We start from the raw sequence: 18541 nt of genomic DNA, 5'->3' as shown, positions 1-18541 counted from the left end.
CTACTGATGGATTCTCTTCTCCATCTTTTGCCATAAAATGAAGGTACGATTGCTCCGTTCAGTGAGATGATTCCATCTTCATCCAAATTTGTGAGACATATTTATTTAAAAGGCTATGGGAAAGCCAGAGCTTTGAATAATGTAAATAAATAGGACACCTCTTAAGAATTTGGAAAGCATTTTCAAACTTTATTTACAACTGTCACAGTGACAAAAGTAGTTTGAAAAAAATGCTAGCTTTTTCCCTGAGGCTCAAAAAAGAATTTTACAGAAATATAGAATGTAATATATATAACAGGAAAAAGTTCCACTGGAGTGCTTTGTTCCTCAGACACATTCAAAAGTGACAGAAATACAAGCAACAACTGTATCTTTTAAAAAAGCAGAAAAATGATATGCAAATATTCAAAGACAAACAACAATCCCACTCTGTCCATAAGCACTAAGGATTTTTGTTTTTCCAAGTCTGAGTGGTTAACATTTGACAACTTCAAACTGGGACAAAAACTGGAGAAACAAAAAGTGACTTTTGAAGGAAAAAAGAATAGGGCATTTTGGGTTGGGTGCAAGTGTGAAAGCTCATTGTACTGAACAGCAAGACAAGAATAGATTCAAGGAGACAAAAAACATCTGGATCCATCCATTTTAAAGCAACCTTGACAAGTGCAAGGGTGCAAGACGAATTTCAGTGATGCCCAAACATCCACCAAGACAGGTAGTATATGTGTTACAGGTTCTTGGCTGAAAAACACACACACAAGAACACTCAACTAAATCCCTACAATCTCACATCCACATGTAACAATGATTCACAGCTGTTAAGTTATTGCCATTATGTGGAAAACACATGCGAGACGAGACTGAAAAAAGTAACCCTGCTGATTTCAACAAGCAACTCTAACCCATTACCAGCAATTTCACTACTCATGAGGTATCAAAAATAAGTGTACGTGTGTGTAAGCGTGTGTCTTTTATATATAGCACATATACAGAGTTCCAACAAATTAGGAAAGGAATGGAAAAGATCATGGAAAACTAAGGATTATTTTGACTATCTTGTTAAGGCTATAATGTTTATACATTACAAAGTTTTAGTTTCTCCACAGTTAATATGGAATCATTGGCTTTTAATATCTGAAAGCCATACTTGAAATTTCAACTTTGTGGAACTTCCGGCCAAGACATCAGATACTGTTTTTTTTTAAAAAATGAGGCTGCCAATTTAGCTTATCCAACTATTTGTTTGCCTTCTCAGAAGAGAGATATATGGGACATGAGGAATGAGATGATAATGGGCAAATGAGAACCTGCGAACAAGGTAAGTCAAAGATCCTTGGTTCAAAAAAAGTGTTATCTTCTCGACAATACTGAGATGCTATAATACCTTTTGTTTTTGAAGATAAGTCCTGCTTTCACCATCCTGCTTTTAAAGGGGATACCGATTCTCTTAAGGTCTTCCTATTTAACAGCCTTGTTGGCCCTGTACTATAATCATGAGCCCTTGATCCAGCATTAAACACATGACTAAATTATAATCAGTACTTATGAAAAAGCTGCATTTCACAGCAACCGGATGCATTATAACAAAGAGAGTTAAACAGTAGCTTCAGTAGCAAGAAAGAAAATATTACTTATTTTCCATATCAAAATCTCCTGAAGTTTTTCTAAAGAAGCATTTCTTCCAATCCCACCTCCCAAACAAAATAAAATGTGATCTTTACAGCCTAAACAAAATAACTGCAGAACAAGTAGTAAAGGCCATTTCTATAGTCAACAGCTCAATGGCCATACAAAGCTATTCACTGCGATGTCAAAATGCATGCTTAGAGGTGCCAAGAAAAAAAGACATAAAAATATAGTTTATGTGCAACAGGTGAGCAAGCTAGTGCCAGACCCTGCAGCCTGACAAAGATGGTGTCACTTTTAAGAGGACGCTAGGCTGTACAAGGCCAACCTACTTATTGACCCATTGCTCCTCTATGGTGTTCCGCAGGAAAACTGCCTAACTTGGTAATGTCATAGGAGCATTTCAGTGGCTTTGTCTTCCAGCCTCCAAACACATGCACACATAAAACCAGAAAAAACACTATGAGAAGGCAAGGTTTTGAGAGATGAACACTATTCTCATGCATTTGTAGCCAGAGGCAGTCCCTTATAGAACTTAGCTGCATTTATATTTGCAGTTATTTCTTCTAATACCACACACTTCAGAAGAAGCATGCTTCCTGCTGGCCTATTCCTCCACCAAAGCGCCCTCTAATTTCCTGGCTGCCCCAGGCAACCACCACAGAATTCAACAATGATCTTGAGAAGGGCAATCATTTTTGGCTTGCTTTGCCTGCCCAAACTTTCTTAGTTTTAGCTGGAGATTGTCACATCAAGCGTTTCAGTTCTCAATAGAGAATATGAAAAAAAAACTAAGATCTTGCAGGTGCAAAATTGAATGTCTTTTGTAGAAAAGACCCTTCAGAAATCTGTTCTCTCTCCCTCAAGATGACCTAACATCTTGAGTAGAAGATCTTCGGTGCTTTTACTGCTCCTTGCTCTCTTTCTTTGCTTCATCACAGTTCTGTTCCTCTTCCTCCTGAACCAGGAACTCTTCAGGTGGCCATCTTAATTCTCCACTCTCTACATCTCCTTCTGTTGGCTCCACCACAATGGAAGGAAGACGGTCCTTCAGCTTACAATAACGATCAAAATCTGAAGGGTCAGGGAAAATCTGAAATAAGAGATTTACAATAATCAATGTCTCCAATCCAATGTATTTTCAGTAGATTTTCATTTATTCACAGCTATCCAAGTAGCCCCCTTTAAACTTCAAAGATGAAACATGTTTTAAACTTAGGCTCATTCATATCCCAAATTATAATTATTATAATTAAACTGATATGATTCCTTATTGTATGATTTAGAGCATAGTAGGCAGCCAAGATTCTCAGACAATTTTTGTTGCTTTCCGTTAGTGATCATTTCAAAGCCCTCCAGATGTTATTGATCTACAACTTCAGCAGTAGGCATGCCCACTGATAAGGAATGCTAGCAGCAATGTCTAGGGAGCCAGAAATTCCCATTAATTCCTCTCTTTTCTTGCATTTTCTAGTTGGCTGGAGGTAAAAGGAGATAGTTTTACCCCCTTTTACATTGATGGCAGTCAAAAGATCACCACATCCCAAGGGAATGGAGTCTTCACAGCCTGATTTGAAGTCAACACATCTCCAACTGAAAACAAACGTGTCTTTCATGCAACGGTTACAATTTGGACAAGATCTATCTCCAGTCTACTGGCAGGTTACAAGATGTAGTAAGCTGTCAATGATATTTTTCATATTCAGGCTTTTTAGGTGACACATACACTTTTTAGGTGACAAGCATGTCATGATGTGTTTATATCATATCACTGTTCCATGAGCTGCACTTGCTTCCAGGGAGTTTCCAGGTGCAATCTAAGGTTCTGGTTATCACTTATGAATCCCTACATGATAGTATAGCTTATCTATGGGATTGCTTGCCTTTGCTCGTCTGACCAGACCCAACAGGATGAGTAAAGTTCCCTTCTATGAAGCAATACCATCTATGAAGCAATACCATACTTCTTTATCATAGCACCTGCCCCCATGGTACAACATTCCTCTCAAAGTCTAGATGATCCTGACCCTGTCCATCTACCTTAAGGTGTCAAAGGCTTTGATTTCCCTCAAGTCTGGTGATTATTATTAGTCTGCCATTTGATTGGCAAAATAGAAGGGATTTTTTAAACCTCATGAACATTGCACTTATTAGATTTTTATTAAAAATTTGTTTACTTTCAACTGCTGTATTTGTAAGATATTGACCATATAAATGGTTAAATAAGGAAGGCTCTCTTGGTGTATTTTGTACACATAAGACATTAGGAAAACTGATCTTCAGGTTACTCTAATCACTATAAATAAGTATTGAATGTGATTATACTGCACAAAGAATCCACAATACAACAGATGTCCTGCCCATCAACTTCCTGAAACCTCATTATATATAATTCAGTTTTGGAGCTAGGTCTAGGTCACCCATAATGTATGAATTATGACAATGCTTGACTAACTGGACATTATCAAGCAACCCACTATGCTTATGTCTCAAATTCTCCTCTTGAAGGGTTGTTCATCTCTATTCCTGATTAGATTCTTACCAACATCAGACCATACACAAATATATTTTCACCCATTATATTAAATAACCTGTTATTTTACTCTGGCCAAGTTAGCACTGCCAAGATGTTACTGTTGGCAAGCCAGCATCATGATAATTCCATTGCTTCAATGTCTGAGCTCTTTGCAGATACTCAACAGGTACCATTTCCTTAGTCAGTTTTTGCCACCCTAGTGTCCCCCGGATTTTTAGACACTAGCTCTCAAGCCAGCACCTGCATTCGACCTAAAGATACTGAGAACTGCATTTCAATAAATCTGAACATTATGTAAATATCCAACTACTATGCTAGGTAGATATTTCCAGATAACAGTAATATCAATTAAAACTCATATGGAAATAACTGCAATATTAATGTTTGATCTATTGCACTCTAGGAATTTTTCATCCCATCAGTCTTACACTGATCACTACAAAGCTATTATAAACTAAGCTGAAGTTTCCATCTCACCATTAAAACATATCAGATGACCAAACAGACCCTGTATAGAGTCTACAGGTTGTGTATAAAGCATCAGATTTAGCTATTGTATCCTGTTCAAGAGGGGGGGGAATGTTGGCATTTAAAGTTGCTTTCCTCAGCAGAGCATTTCCAAATTGTTCAGCACTACAATAACCACTATCCTCAACCAACTCTATCAGGTGACTATAAATTTAGGGGGAGAGATGAGTTGCAGCCAAGCCTGAAGTTCATAATTTGGATAAGCCAATATACATCCTCAGTAAGAGAACAAAACCCTTCCTGTATCTACAATGAACAGCAGCACAGGACAGAACAGCATTAAACCTTTGTTATGGGAAGCACATTAGGTCAAAATGGAATAGCCATTTTGAAAATATGCTGACCTACCCCCTTTAAAGTAAGGAATAAATGATTTCTTTAAATAATCATCCCCCAAATATCTATGTTTGTGTGTGTGATTTAAATAGCCTAAAGAATCTTATCTGTAACAGCTGCACAGATAGGTCAGGATTTTTCCACTAAGTCATGCTTTTTTAAAATAATCAAGGAAGCATAAAAATGAGATGTTGCAATTGCACTCAAGGATTATATGGATGGGCCAATGGAAAATAAATGAAGTCACATTTCCCAGCACATGACAGAGAAACAAGCATAAGCTGTCAATAGAAGCAAAGAAACAAGAGCCTTTGCATAATGACATTTTAATCCATGAAGATGGTCAGCTGAATATTGCTTGCACTCTTTATAAGAAGACTTAAAAACTATCTTTGTGGTTTTCAGAGCTGAGCATTGGAGTAAACATTGTCTTCCTCTCTGAGTGTTAACTTTACTTTTAACCATCTCCTTGAATTCAATTCCTGGTGATTACTTACAAACCATATAGTTTTCTTGCAACTTGATTTATCGCTGCTTTCATCCAGGATAGTTTTTCAATTTCTCAGTCTAGTCAACAATTCATGAGAACTCATGTTGGTTTTCTTTCCAAGTCTAACCAGATTCAATTCTGGTTAATACTGGAGATCAGCTGTGAGGTACTACTATCTGCTGTAGACAATTACCCTCTACCGTCAACAAATATATTGAGTCTACAGTATCTATCACGATTAATACCAAAGTGCAGATTTTATAGCTGAAATATAGACATCTATCTTTCTTACTTCTACCCATCACTTACTTTTTGTTGTATCTTGCTTGTTGCTAAAATTCTGCATAGTCTTTTGAGCCATTTTGGTTCAAAGCAAGTTATAGACTTGGTACATTCCCCCCAAAAGTCCCTTGTTATTGTCTACCATGTTGCTTTTGTTCAATTTTCTAGAGAGGATGTATTGCAAAGTCCCTTTCTGCTCTGCATTTTATAAATTTTTTCATTAATCTTTATCTATGGCAGCAGTAACAATTTTTTTTATAAAACTAAACATTTAACAAACTCTTTTTCAGGTAACAGAGACATAGGAAGTGGACTGATGCATTATGAATGTATTCTGTGGCTGCCATAGGAGTAAGAACCAAATGTCAGAAAAAAAATCACTTGTTCAAATACAGTAATTTACCATTTTATATTATTTTATTTGGAATATTCATAGATAAGAATACTTATTTGCTAGGCACCTCAAAGAGGAGAGAAAAATAAAACTTAAAACTTGAGATAAACATCTTTTCCTGTGCCAAGTGACACCCCACCCCCTTCCTCTAGAATTGACTGAACTTAGCCCCAGAATGGAAAAAATGCTTAACCAAGCCATACTAGTAAGAAAAACAATACTACTGAGAAGAGTTTATAAGCATCTAGCTAGACTATTGACTGTGTCCCAGTCCATGCAGCCTACAAGACCTTCACTGAAACTAGCAGTAGCAGGCAGGGACATATTTAGTCAGTGCTATCTGAATGCAGCCCAGCCCAAAGTTACTGATGGTAGTTGCAACCCCAGGCATATGCAACATGATTCAGTGAACCTACCAGTGACACATTAAGACTACTTTTTGCTACTCCATTAGGATCCACTCCTGTGAATGCAAAGGTCACAGGTCATCCAGCTGGTCCATTTTGAGTTTCATGAACACCAACGGTATTTAATGGTTCAGAGGGTTTGGTGCGGTGGATCTCAGGAAGATTTGTCTTTAACAGTGTGTAAATCAACACCCACAAAGACGGTCCAAAACAAACAAACGTGTTGTGCAGTCTAAGTCATGTATATCAGAATTGCTTCTACGTCTATAGCCGATAGGTAAGAGATAAAGAGATCTCACTACAAGACATCACCCTGATTTCATTTGCACGTATAAACCTAATTCTGCTGCTTCACACAACAGCTCGGGTTGCTTTTGTATCAGCTTTGAGTGCCTACTGTCATCAGGATCAATGCATTTAGTTACCACTTCTTCATGGCAATTTCAATTTATATATAGAGAAAAAGAATGCTTGCCTCAAAATGTTGTTTATTCAACCCAGCTACCACAATGAGAGGCTGCCTCAATGGTCATCACTTCAGATTCCATTCTGAGGTTTTGTTTTGTTTTTTGGTTTTTTTTAAGAAGTTTCAACACATCATTATTTTGACAGCAGAGCAGGGATATTTTAGTCAACTTCAGTTTCAAACACCATGATTAGTGCTAGACTGTCATTAACAATCAAACTTGGGAAAAGGACATAGTCATTTCCAGGTAGAAAGGATAATAGGAGAACATAATGGATGGGCCTCAAATTTAGGCTGAAAACTAACAAAGCCTTTGTTTCAATATTCAAACAACATTTTAAAAAAGAATCAAATTCACTGAACAAGAATGTTGGGATATTCATTCCCCATTAAATTAGAACTTGCCGCTTTCAGCTGCCGCTTTCAGCTGTATGTTGATATTAATAAAATGTAGAGGGAGAAGAGTTCCCATACATTACAGCATTATTACACAGTTCCAAACTTGCCCTTCTTCCAATGAAGAGGGCAAAAGTCTATGTATATTCTGGATGTTTTTCCTGGCTTCCATTTGCTATTTATTTAGCAAAAGAAGCTTTCTCTGACCTGGCACTTTCCTGGCTGTTGGACTAAAGCCTCCAGCATTCAACCAGCATTGGCAACTCTAGTTGAGGGATGGCTGGAAGCAGTAACCCAGGACATCTGCAGTTTGCCAGGCTAGGGAAAGCTCTGCTAAAGGATTGCTAATTTAACAGTAACATTAATCACTTTCAATAATCCTGGATTTTATTACTTAAGGCTGTGTTGAAAAGCTCCTCCACACAAGAAAAGAAATAACTTCTGTCAGAAAAGAAAGCTAGGCTAGTTTTTATGTGCAGCGCATTGGGGTGGGGGTAGATTGTGAATTTTAAATTAAAATGCTTGTCTGAAATGGTACCACTTTTATAAGCTAAAACTGGGTGAGGGTTCAGATTTAACAGATTAAAAATAACGGTAAAAAGCTTAAAGCTTCTAGTTTAAGACAAACATTATGCATTTCCAGATGCTTTGGACTACAATTCCCATGCTTCCTCATTCGGCATGAGGCTCATGAGAATCAAAATCCAAAATCAAATCAAGTACAGGTAGTCCTTGACTTACAACCACAATGCAGCCCATAATTTCTGTTGTTAAGTGAGACATTTGCTAAATGAGTTTGGCCTGATTTTACGACCTTCCTTGCCACAGTTGTTAAGTAAATCACTGCAGTTGATAAGTTAGTAAACTGGCTATTAAAATGAATCTGGCTTCCCCATTGATTCTGCTTGTCAGAAGGTCGCAAAAGTGATCACATGACACACCCACCCACACACCCCAGGACACTGCAACCATGATAAATATGAACCAGTTGCCCAACATCTGAATTTTGACCACATGACCATGGGGATGCTGCAAAGGTCATGTGAAAAATGGTCATATGTCACTTTTTCCAGTCCCGTTGTAACTTTGAATGGTCACTAAAGGAATCATTGTTAAGTCAAAGGCTGCCTGTACCTTGTTGTCTCTCTCTCTCCCTTTGAAAGAGAGAAAGACAGAAGCAGGGTTGCCGACACTTCCTCTCTCTCTCTCTCCATACTGTATGCAATTAAATGAATTTAATGTACAGTTATCAGTAGTTAATAATAGCTAATAACTAAGAGTTAATAGTTGCCAATAACCTTTTTCTCTGAAAAATGATGCAAAACTTCAAATCAAAAATACTTTGTAAAGAACCAAGCCGAAATCAAGCAACAGAAAAACTTGTAGAGCAACAACTTCAAATCCACTCCAGCTGGATCACTTCTTTTCTATCTTTATCCCATTCCAGGTTATCTAAAAGGTGGTCCAGTAGCTTCAAGTGGCATTTACTTGGTAGTTTCCAGAGTGGGCTTCTAAGGAAGAAAAAAAACAGTGTATGGCAGGGCTCCCCAACCCCTGGGCTGTGGCCCACTACTGGGCAATGGCCCATTCAAAACCGGGCTGCGCAAGTGGTGAGGCTCTGCATACATGTGAACGCACAGCTTGACTTGCGTGAGAGGCCTGGTTCTCCTCCCCCTGCCCCCGCCAAGCCATAAAGGTTGGAAACTGCTGATGTATGGTACCATTTGGTAATTTCCAAAATATGCCCCCAACAAAAAAAAATTGGATGGGGACTTAAGGGGCAAAATGGGTTGTTTCGCAGATTTTTAAAGCACCCATTTCATCTTTTAAAACTTCTTAAAAATTCCTCCTCAAATGGGTCCTGGCTCCACTCACTTTGAGGATTCAGCCCCAGGCATGGCTTGCAAAGCCTGGCATTGTTACTTCCTGGAGTTCCTATCCTAGTCTTGAAGACAGATGCTTTGCTTATTCATAAATGGATTACTTAGCAGCTGGTTGAGAACTCAGAACAGGAGGGAAATAACTTTCTGGATCACATTTGAGTTGTTGCACTTCCTGATTTGATTGGACCGGGCAGCTATTAGTTTGGGGAATGCTGACATTTGAAAGTGCACAATGCAATTCAGACATTTATGGTAGGAGTAATAGATTAGGATGAGATTTTGTTTTCTGTCCATCCTAGAAATAAAATGATGTTCTCAGGCTGGAGAATTCTTTATGTAGAATCAAAAATCATCAGAACAATACTGTAGCAACCTTCTAGAAAACTGCAGTTCTCTTCAGCTTCCAGTGGCTTCCTCTTTCAAATTCATAAGGCTCTTCTAACCTCTGAACCAGAGGGTGTGTGTGTGTGTTTTGTGTCTTCTGAGAGATAACAAGGAACCTACAAGTCCCAATTTTATAGCAGCAGAAACTCTGAAGATTTAAACATGTTTTAAAGCTCTCAACTGGACTGCAGATTTGTGTTCAGGTTCATCAAGAAATCCTAGAGCCACCAATTGTCATTTTCAAGTATGTACTATATGTGCCTGGAGTCATGGTGGTTTCTAGCAGCCAATGATTTTGTCTTGCAAGTATATAGACAACCAATAAATAAATCTATACTGTAGAAGTTTAGATAATCATTTTAGGATCCTAAAATGTTATGAACTAGAGCAGGGGTGTCAAACTGCCGGCCCGCGGGCCGGAGCGTCACGGAGAAACCACGCCCATCCCATTTTCGGCAATGGGAAAAAGTTCCGATACATCGCGCGACGTCACGTGGCATCGCGAGTTTGACATGCCTGAACTAGAGGTAGAGACATAGCACAAGTAAGGATGAGGTCAAAGCCAAACTTCTAGTCATTCTAAATAGCAATTTTTGCCAATACAGCAAATGGGTTTCAGAGGTTTAACTCACTTAAATCACTGAATTCTAGCTTCTGGTTTGATCAAAGTTAATGGCCACAAACGTTTTCTAGATCAAGTTCAAACCACATAAATACTAGCATACTTATAAGACAAGAGACTATGCCATGTAGCATGACCTTAGAATTGTTTTTGTTCTATGAGATAGAGATTAAGAAAACATTCTTCAAAAACACTTTAAAATCTGAATTGCTGGCAGTTTTGATGATTTATGAGCCAAAATATAGTCATAAAATCATCCCAAATCCAAACACTGCCAAGCCTTTTGTGTTAGGAACAAGCAAAAGGCAATGAGCTTAAGGCCATTGATTTAACACGGCTTCTGCTTCACTCAGTAGAAGTTGTCTTGGTAGTCTAAACATATTGAACTTAATCCAGCTGGCCAAAGTTATCTGAAACACAAAGTTTACTTATTTTAATACAAGTCAGCCTCAAAATAGTTAAGACCCTTGAGCCTTACACTGGAAATTCATGTGGCTTTTTTCAGTTCTGATGCAATATTTGCTAACTGTATTTTTCCACTGGGATTCATTCCAAAATCAAGTTTTTTAAAAAAAACATTGCTAAAATTAGCCTGAAGTAACAAAGATTCCTTGCACTACCATTCACCTAAAGGACATTAGATAATTGAATGTGAAAGGTAAGTCAAAAGTGACCTACACACCTTCCATTCAAAGTACAGAGCAGAGTTAAGAGCCGCTGAGGGGGGAAAACCCTAATGGGGTTAGAAAATGCTTAAGCAAAACCTACTATGGCTTTTCAAAATCAAAATGCCACTTTATACAGAGCAACCTGAACAGAACCGCCCTGAGTCCTCAGGGAGAAGGGCGGTATAGAAATATTATTAAATTAAAAATTAAATTAAATTAACCTACAAATATTTATTCAGAAATATGTTGAAAGGACTTGAGTAGTATTCAATCAGATCAAAGCCCTATACTGTACAGCTGGTTAATCTGCCTCTGCAGTGATCAGCCAGATCATTATTAGTTATCCACAAACTGGATCAGGATGACAACATTCACTCATGCCTGTAATTTATACCTTTTTATATGCTGTTCACTTCCATTTCAGGCTTACAAACACTGATATAACAACATCTGAAGTAACCAATCATTACATCCAATCAAGAATTTGTTAAAAACAAAAAGTCATCAAAGCCAAGGTAGAAAGAAATGCTTTAAGGCTATACACTAGCAATAGCAATAACACTTTGTAGTGTTTTATAGCCCTCTCTAAGCAGTTTAGAGAGTCAGCATATTGGCCCCAATAATCTGGGTCCTCATTTTACCAACCTCAGAAGGATAGAAGGCTGAGTCAACCTTGAGCCGGTCAGAATCGAACGCCTGGCAGTGAGTGGTGAGTTAGCCTGCAATACCACATTCTAACCACTGCACCACCCCAGCTCTTAAAGTATGCTACTAAAGTATAACAAGGAACACTTACTCAATGTCAAATTTATTCCAAGTTCTAGGAGGCAATGTAAAAAATAACACACTTAGATGTTCATGTTAAACATATCAGTGGCAGGCCAGCAATGCAGTTGCTTTAGTTCAGGGAGTGATATGATGCCAAGTGCATACACCCCCCCCCAATGCTCAATCTTTCTTCTCCAGGATTAACACCAAATTATTACCCAAAGGTGATAGATAAAAAAACCCTTCTTCCCAATGATCTAAAACACACCAGAGATCCAACAGGACATCTAATCCTTAATGGGAACTGCAATAACTCCACATACATCCAAATTAAACCCATATCTCATATTCTGAATGAACCTAATAGTGGATATTGAGAGAGATGTAGCCATAATGTTTAATACCACTTATATCTTATAAGAAGAAAGCCTTATCCTTCATGAATTTATCTGCTGAATTCCTTAACAGATCTTTTTCTTCAAGCTGTTTATAAATTTACTTGTAAATAAATCACTTCAACATCCCTCCAAACCCCAAAATACACTAGATTCTGTGCTAACTGCTCTTGCCAAGGAAGCATTACAAACAGCTTTGTAAATTTTAAAATATTAAGAACTAATTAATCAGCCTTCTAAAAAGACTACTATCTAATCCTAGCTGAATCCATATGCAATTTGCAGTTAGCTAGCAGTAAATTTACCTGATAGGATAGGCCATCCTTGCGGGGGCTTAAACCAATCTCATCCATAGTTGGAGCACTCATCACCTCAGTCATGTCAGCTGATCTCAAATAATCAGGGCTGGAAACAAAGGCAGAGAGACAACTTCAGCAATTACTCTTTTATTCAGCCACAATTAATAGTAGACAAGCAAAGAAAACTTAGGACTCCATATTGATAAAGAATTCTAATACAGATTAAGATACTTAAGCATTTCAATGCATATATCCAGTCTTAAGTCACAGTCACCTAGATATTTTGAAAAGAAAGTACTTCAATCTGTTCTGGAACAGAATGAAAAACACTGTCCTACAGATTCTGTGAAGGCTTCAGAATTAAGAATTTTAAACCAAAGGCATGACTCTTGCTTTGCATTTTTATTGACTGAGCCACCGAAAGGTTTCAGATTGATTCATTCTATAGCCCTGGTTTTAGTTTCAGCCTTACATTGTTCCCAATATAATTTATTTTGAAAGCAAAAGTAGATTTACATGCATGCAACTTCTTGTATGTTAGCGTGTAATTCCACCTCAATTTCCCAGCACAATAATTCTTAAGTTTCTCTCACCCACTTAAGTTATAATAGAGATAAAAACAATGTAGTGGGGCACTGCCATAAAGAAATAGCATTGCAAGTTCACTGGCTGTTCTACACTGAAAGGCATCTTTCAGAATTCTTACTCCAGATAATATCACATAAGAATGTGCACCCATCAATCACCAGTGGCCAAACTATAATGGGTAGAAGGTTTTATTGTAACAGTCAGACATGAGACTGGTCTTGATTCCTTGACTATTCTTACAGTACCTTCTACTTTTCTAAATTAATATTTTAAGTACTACAAATACTGAAATGTTCAGCATTAGCTTTGCTTAGCTTAAAAATAATAAGCCAGGTCATCCCAAGGAATCACTTCCACAAGTAACAATTGTATCATCACAGCATATTATAATTCCATGATATATATCATACTTTTAAGTTATCACAAGAAACACACACACACACAAGGGAAGCAACATCTAGAAGAGTCAGCCTAGTTTTGCATATACCAGGTTACACAGACTGAAATAACAGTTGATTTCTTTCTTCCCCAATTTCTTTCCTTTCCACTCTTTGTCCCTTGGTCTTAATATCTTAGGGAACAAGACTTTCATCTTGTCCTTAGAATGCATACACCTACCTAATGGGCTGCCACAACTCTCTTCACAGCAAGTTCAGAGAAAAGTATCACCATCACTTGAGCTCTACAGAGTTGCTGAAGAGGCAACAAGTTGGTCAGCATTATTTATGAGAATAATTTAGAGCTATCAGTAACACTGTGGGGGTAACCTTAGAGTGTCTTTGTTTGCAACAAAATGGGGAAATAACTGTGATAGAGATTTGAGGTCAGCCAAACAGACTTTAAGACAATCAGAACAGAAAACAAAAAATGTTGCAGCTAGGAACATTGGTTTGAGGTTTTTTTTTAACAAGGTATATAATATAAAGGTTAGTTAACTGGCCAGGGAACCATCCAAGTTGCAGTGTCTGGCAACAGAACTATATGTAAAGCAACAAGAAAATTCACCAAGATAAAATACATCAATTGCCAGAGATCTCAGCATTTTATTTCACAGGTTTTATAGAGGAAAGATCACTTTCCTGACACTATTTCTGCACTAGCTCTTTCAGAAGAGACACACATTTTAATTGTGTCATACTTGCCACTTGTAGTCACTACTGGATCCTGGTAAAACTGCTAAGAATTTACTGTCTGCCAGAAGGTATTTATTGTTCTAATGGCATTTGTCCAGCGAAACAGTAAATACAGGCTACTGATGAGAAAGAGACAATGGGAATATATGCACACCAGGGCTTAATATCTGAAGGGGGGGGGAAGCTATTTTTCCCCTTGTGCTCTCTGCCAAAAGGCAAAAATACTTTAAGCATCCTTACTTACATCAAGCCAGCCTTTCTTGAAAACATTCCAGGAAGGCAGTTATACAACTTTGCCGCAGCTCACTCCTCTTCTAACAACAAAGAAATCAGGCTGCACTCAGTTCTAAAGTGTGAGCCTAACCCACTGAATGAATGCACCTGCCATAAAATGCTCATTTGGAGCCCCAGGTTTTGTGCAAGACCAAATTTTCAAACTGGGGGATAAATCCGATGGAACTAGGAGTTTCCTAACTTGTATCCAGAGCCCCTGGCTCTCTATTATGGCTTAACTGCACAGTGTTCACTCACATTCCAGATTATGGATCGGGGCTTCTGAGTTAATTGAAACACCCAGAAGGCAAATGACAAAATCTTAAATCCGTTTTTTTCTCCCCACTGTCTCCTCCCCCCCCTCCCCCTCCCCACAATCAAGGTTACTACTTCCCAACTAGAAGAATAGTCTAGTGTTTAAGTCACCAGGCTAGAAAGCAGGAGATTTGTGAGTTCAAGTGCAGCCTTAGTCAAGAAAGCCAGCTGGGCGACTTTGAGCCAGTCACTCTTCCTCAGTTCAGCCCACCTCACAGGCTTGTTGTGAGGAATATAGGAAGAGGAAGGTGTGTTGGATAGGTATGCCGTCTCGAGTTATTTGTAAAAATAATAAAGGCTGAATACAAATAAACCAAAAGCAGCAATTGTAGCAGCACCAAACGTCTGCAGTCTCCTGCCTTTGTTAATCGTCTTGAAAAAAGCAGCTGTTTAGCAGCAAACTTCTTACTGCGTTTTAAGTTTTCTTCAGCTCGACATAGCATCTTCCCCACCATCTGGGGGGTGAGGGGACAGGAGAGGAACCCCGATAAGGAACCGGGGAGGGGAAAAAAATCTTCATTGCTATCTGCGGAATTCTTCTAAGAGGCCGGTTCTTTGGTCCGGATTCTAATAACCCTGATGCCCCCCACACACACACACACACTTCCACTCCCCAACGTTGATGGGATAATGCTCCATAGATATATATATATATATATATATAACCCCTAGGGAGCTGAACAGTTGCAATTAGGAATACCGAAAAAAAAACAGCTGCTGGGTCGGGTTTTTTTTTCCACAGAAACCAAGCCAGTAGCTGTTTTGTTTTCTCCATGGAGCTCCAGCTGGAAGAAATTAACACTTGCTGACAAAATCCCCCGGGGACATCGCAAGCGGCCAGCCTCGATCCAGACACACACACACACCCCGCTCTTTTCTCGAGAGGAGAGCTGCCGCCTCGCCCCGCCAACGAGTCCTCCACAGCCTCCTCTGGCAGGAAAAGCCAGATCCGCCTGAACTGGCTTCTGGCGCGGTGAAGCGGAGGACAACCGACGGATGAAAAGCAGCGCTTCGGAAGCAACCTCTCTCCTCTCCTCTCCTCTCCTCCCAGCAATCGGACGTGCCGCGACTGCTAAGCAGGTCCCCGGAACGCCATCCGCCGTTTCCGGGTAGACTTGGGCTCCCGAGAGCTCAACGGGACCCGCTTGCGGGTGGACCCCAGGACAGGATCGGGAGTGCAGGCGCCGTCCTGCCCGTTTGGCGCCGGAACGGAGGGGACGCGCCCAGGGCTTGCGTTCGTGGCGCCCCTCCCCCCCTCCTCTTCCTCCTCCTTTCTTTGTTTCTCCCTCCCGCCTTCACTCTGCCCACCCCTCCAACATTCCTGGAAGTTCTCCGTCCTGGTGGCTCGCAAAAAGGTGGCGTCGAGCTCTCCCCGTTTCACCTCTACTACCATCGACCCGCAAGCCCTCGCCAGCCAGCCAGCCACGCCGCAGAGCCCCCCCTCCGGCTACTCACCAACGAATGGAGAAAAATACAGACATGTAGTCCTAACAAAGGAGGTCGACCCAACGTCCTTTTGCAGCTCAGCACAGGAGTTAGTGCAAAGGAGTGTGTGTGTGTGGGGGGCGGGGGGGTCGAACTCGACCAACCAAAAAAAAAAAAAAAGAGCGAGCGATTGAGAGGGCTAAGCTTCCCCGTGAGAAACTATCGCCGGAATAGCTCTCGGAAGATAAACGCCCCTTCGGGTTCTTTTTTTTTTTCTTATCTCCCCCCGCCCCCCTCAAGTTGTTTAGGTGGAAGCTGCTGGGTTAGCGTGTTTTTTTTCCTACCCGTCGCAGCTACAGGTTTGTTCCACTAAACTGACCAGCACAAAGAGTTTGAGAGCTATTTTTATAGACCGGGGGGGCGTGTCTGGGCTCACAAAGCCCGCCCTCTGCCTTCGATGATGTCACAAAACTCATGAATGGTTTCGTGCGTTCGGCCTGTAAGCGGAGCCGCATCGCGGAAGAAAGCAGCAGGCTTCGGGGCATTTCTATTGGACGCCTAGTCTGGCATCATCTTCGGCACGAGTCCGGCTTGCCGCTGGTGTGCGTTGTTACCTAACGCTGATCTCAATCGATCCAAGTTTGGCCATAAACCCTCCTCCGATTTCTCCCTCTCTCTCCCTCCCTCTCTCTCTCTCTCTCTCTCTCTCTCTCCCCCCATTCTTTTTTGAATGCGTGGCTGTGGGCTTAAAGGAAAAGTATTTAAAGCATCTCTCTCCCGTGAGAAATCATTCTTTGAGGAAAGGTGAGAGGAGCCTTTGGCAACGCGGGTCTTGCAGAAGCAGAATACGATCCTTGAGAAGATCGCCGGAAGATGCAGACAAGGACGGCATTTCATTCATAATAATGGATTTTACAAGCGCTCGCCGTAACCTGCTTTCGTACACTCAGAAAGGCGGACCTTTCGCCTCCGTCACAAAAACCCGCTTATTCCTCCCACCAGCTACGTTTAGCTTCTATTTAAAAAAAAATACGCAGATACATGCGCGGGTGCTCACAGACTGCTCCAGAAGCAAAGATTGAAGCAGTCGTTAATGCACTGCCTTGAGGAAGCCGATGCTTTTATTTATTTATATACATATACATATACATATACATATACATATACATATACATATACATACATACATACATACATACATACATACATACATACATACATACATACATACATATATATATATATATATATATATATATATATATATATATATATATATATATATATATATATATATATATATATATATATTGGTCTGGATCTGCGTAATATGGGTCAGGCCGGCCGGTTCCTATTTTTAGTATCCTTAACCGGGAAAAGAAAATGTCTAAATAATCCTTGGGAAAGTGGGCAGAGTTTGCAGCTTTGCAGGGCCATCAATCGCTAAGTCGGGTGATTTCGTTTTTGGCTTTCGTCTCTCCAAAATAGGAATTATTTTTAGCGTTTGGGAGAAAGGAAAAGGGTGTGTTTTGAATGTGTGCTTCGGTGATGCTGAATTGTTTTCCCACAAGAGGGACAAAAGGGACAAAAGAGTTGCTTTCCCCCCCCCCAGGTGATGTGGGCAGGTCTGCATTGATACCACCAATAGGCAGCAGTTCTCAAGAGGTCCTTTTCTCCCCTCCAGAAACTGAGTTTGTGGGAGCTTCTGCATATAAATCTGTTAGTCTCATCTGCTTTTTTTTAATCCATTCATACATGCTTCATGGATGTATAGGTGTAAAGGTAAAGGTTCCCCCACACATGTGTGCTAGTCGTTTCCAACTCTAGGGGCCAGTGCTCATCTGTTCTGTACCAGCCTGCTACCGGCCCTGCAGAAAAGGCAGGGACAACCCCTTTTACAAGAAGGCAAGAGGCTGGAACTAAGCCTGCCAAATTTATGGACACAAAAGCAAACAGAACAAGACACGAACCATGAAACAGGAGCTATTCAAGCGGTTGCCTTCAGCAAACCAGCCCTCCCACGCATTCCCCTTTTATACAGTTCAGGGCGTGGCTTCTCTCTGCCTCCTTCCGAGGTGCCCCATTGCCTTCCTCTGTTTACTCCTGATTGACTGCCTCCTGCTTCGGGCGTCCTTGAACAGGGCCAGCTGTGGGTCATCTTCATCCACGCTGTCAGGCTCACACAGCTGGGTCTGCGTCGTGACCAGGTGGGAGGGGCCTGGCTGAGGGCTCTCATCAACAAGCTCTCCAACCCCCTCAGCAACCTCTCCAACACCCCCCTCCTCCTCCTCTGCATCATCCGACCCAAATGCCAAACCCACAGGCTG

General features: G+C 40.3%; 1 protein-coding gene across 1 annotated transcript; it reads right to left on the bottom strand.

Annotated features, from left to right (window-relative positions):
- Positions 1-215: 215 nt before the first annotated feature.
- LBH (LBH regulator of WNT signaling pathway) lies at positions 216-16663 on the bottom strand. Its single transcript, XM_081312502.1, has 3 exons — positions 16245-16663; positions 12487-12586; positions 216-2719 (listed from the first exon to the last, which is right to left on the bottom strand). Exons 1-3 carry the CDS (start codon positions 16268-16270, stop codon positions 2531-2533), a joined length of 315 nt encoding a protein of 104 aa, XP_081168628.1. The 5' UTR covers positions 16271-16663; the 3' UTR covers positions 216-2530.
- Between the last annotated feature and the right edge of the window lie 1878 nt (positions 16664-18541).

The sequence above is a fragment of the Vipera berus genome, assembly GCF_964194415.1.
Source record: "Vipera berus genome assembly, chromosome: 1".
NCBI classification, from domain to species: domain Eukaryota; kingdom Metazoa; phylum Chordata; class Lepidosauria; order Squamata; family Viperidae; genus Vipera; species Vipera berus.
Note: the sequence above shows the minus strand (reverse complement) of the source record. Positions and strands in the feature narration are given on the sequence as shown.

Bases quoted from the DNA above. Each gene is read 5' to 3' on its own strand.
- LBH (XM_081312502.1), bottom strand. From the start codon at position 16,270: ATGTCTGTATTTTTCTCCATTCGTTG. The intron at 12,587-16,244 runs GTGAGTAGCCGG...CTTTGTTTCCAG, and splicing joins GTATTTTTCTCCATTCGTTG to CCCTGATTATTTGAGATCAG. The intron at 2,720-12,486 runs GTAAATTTACTG...CTCTTATTTCAG, and splicing joins AGGATGGCCTATCCTATCAG to ATTTTCCCTGACCCTTCAGA.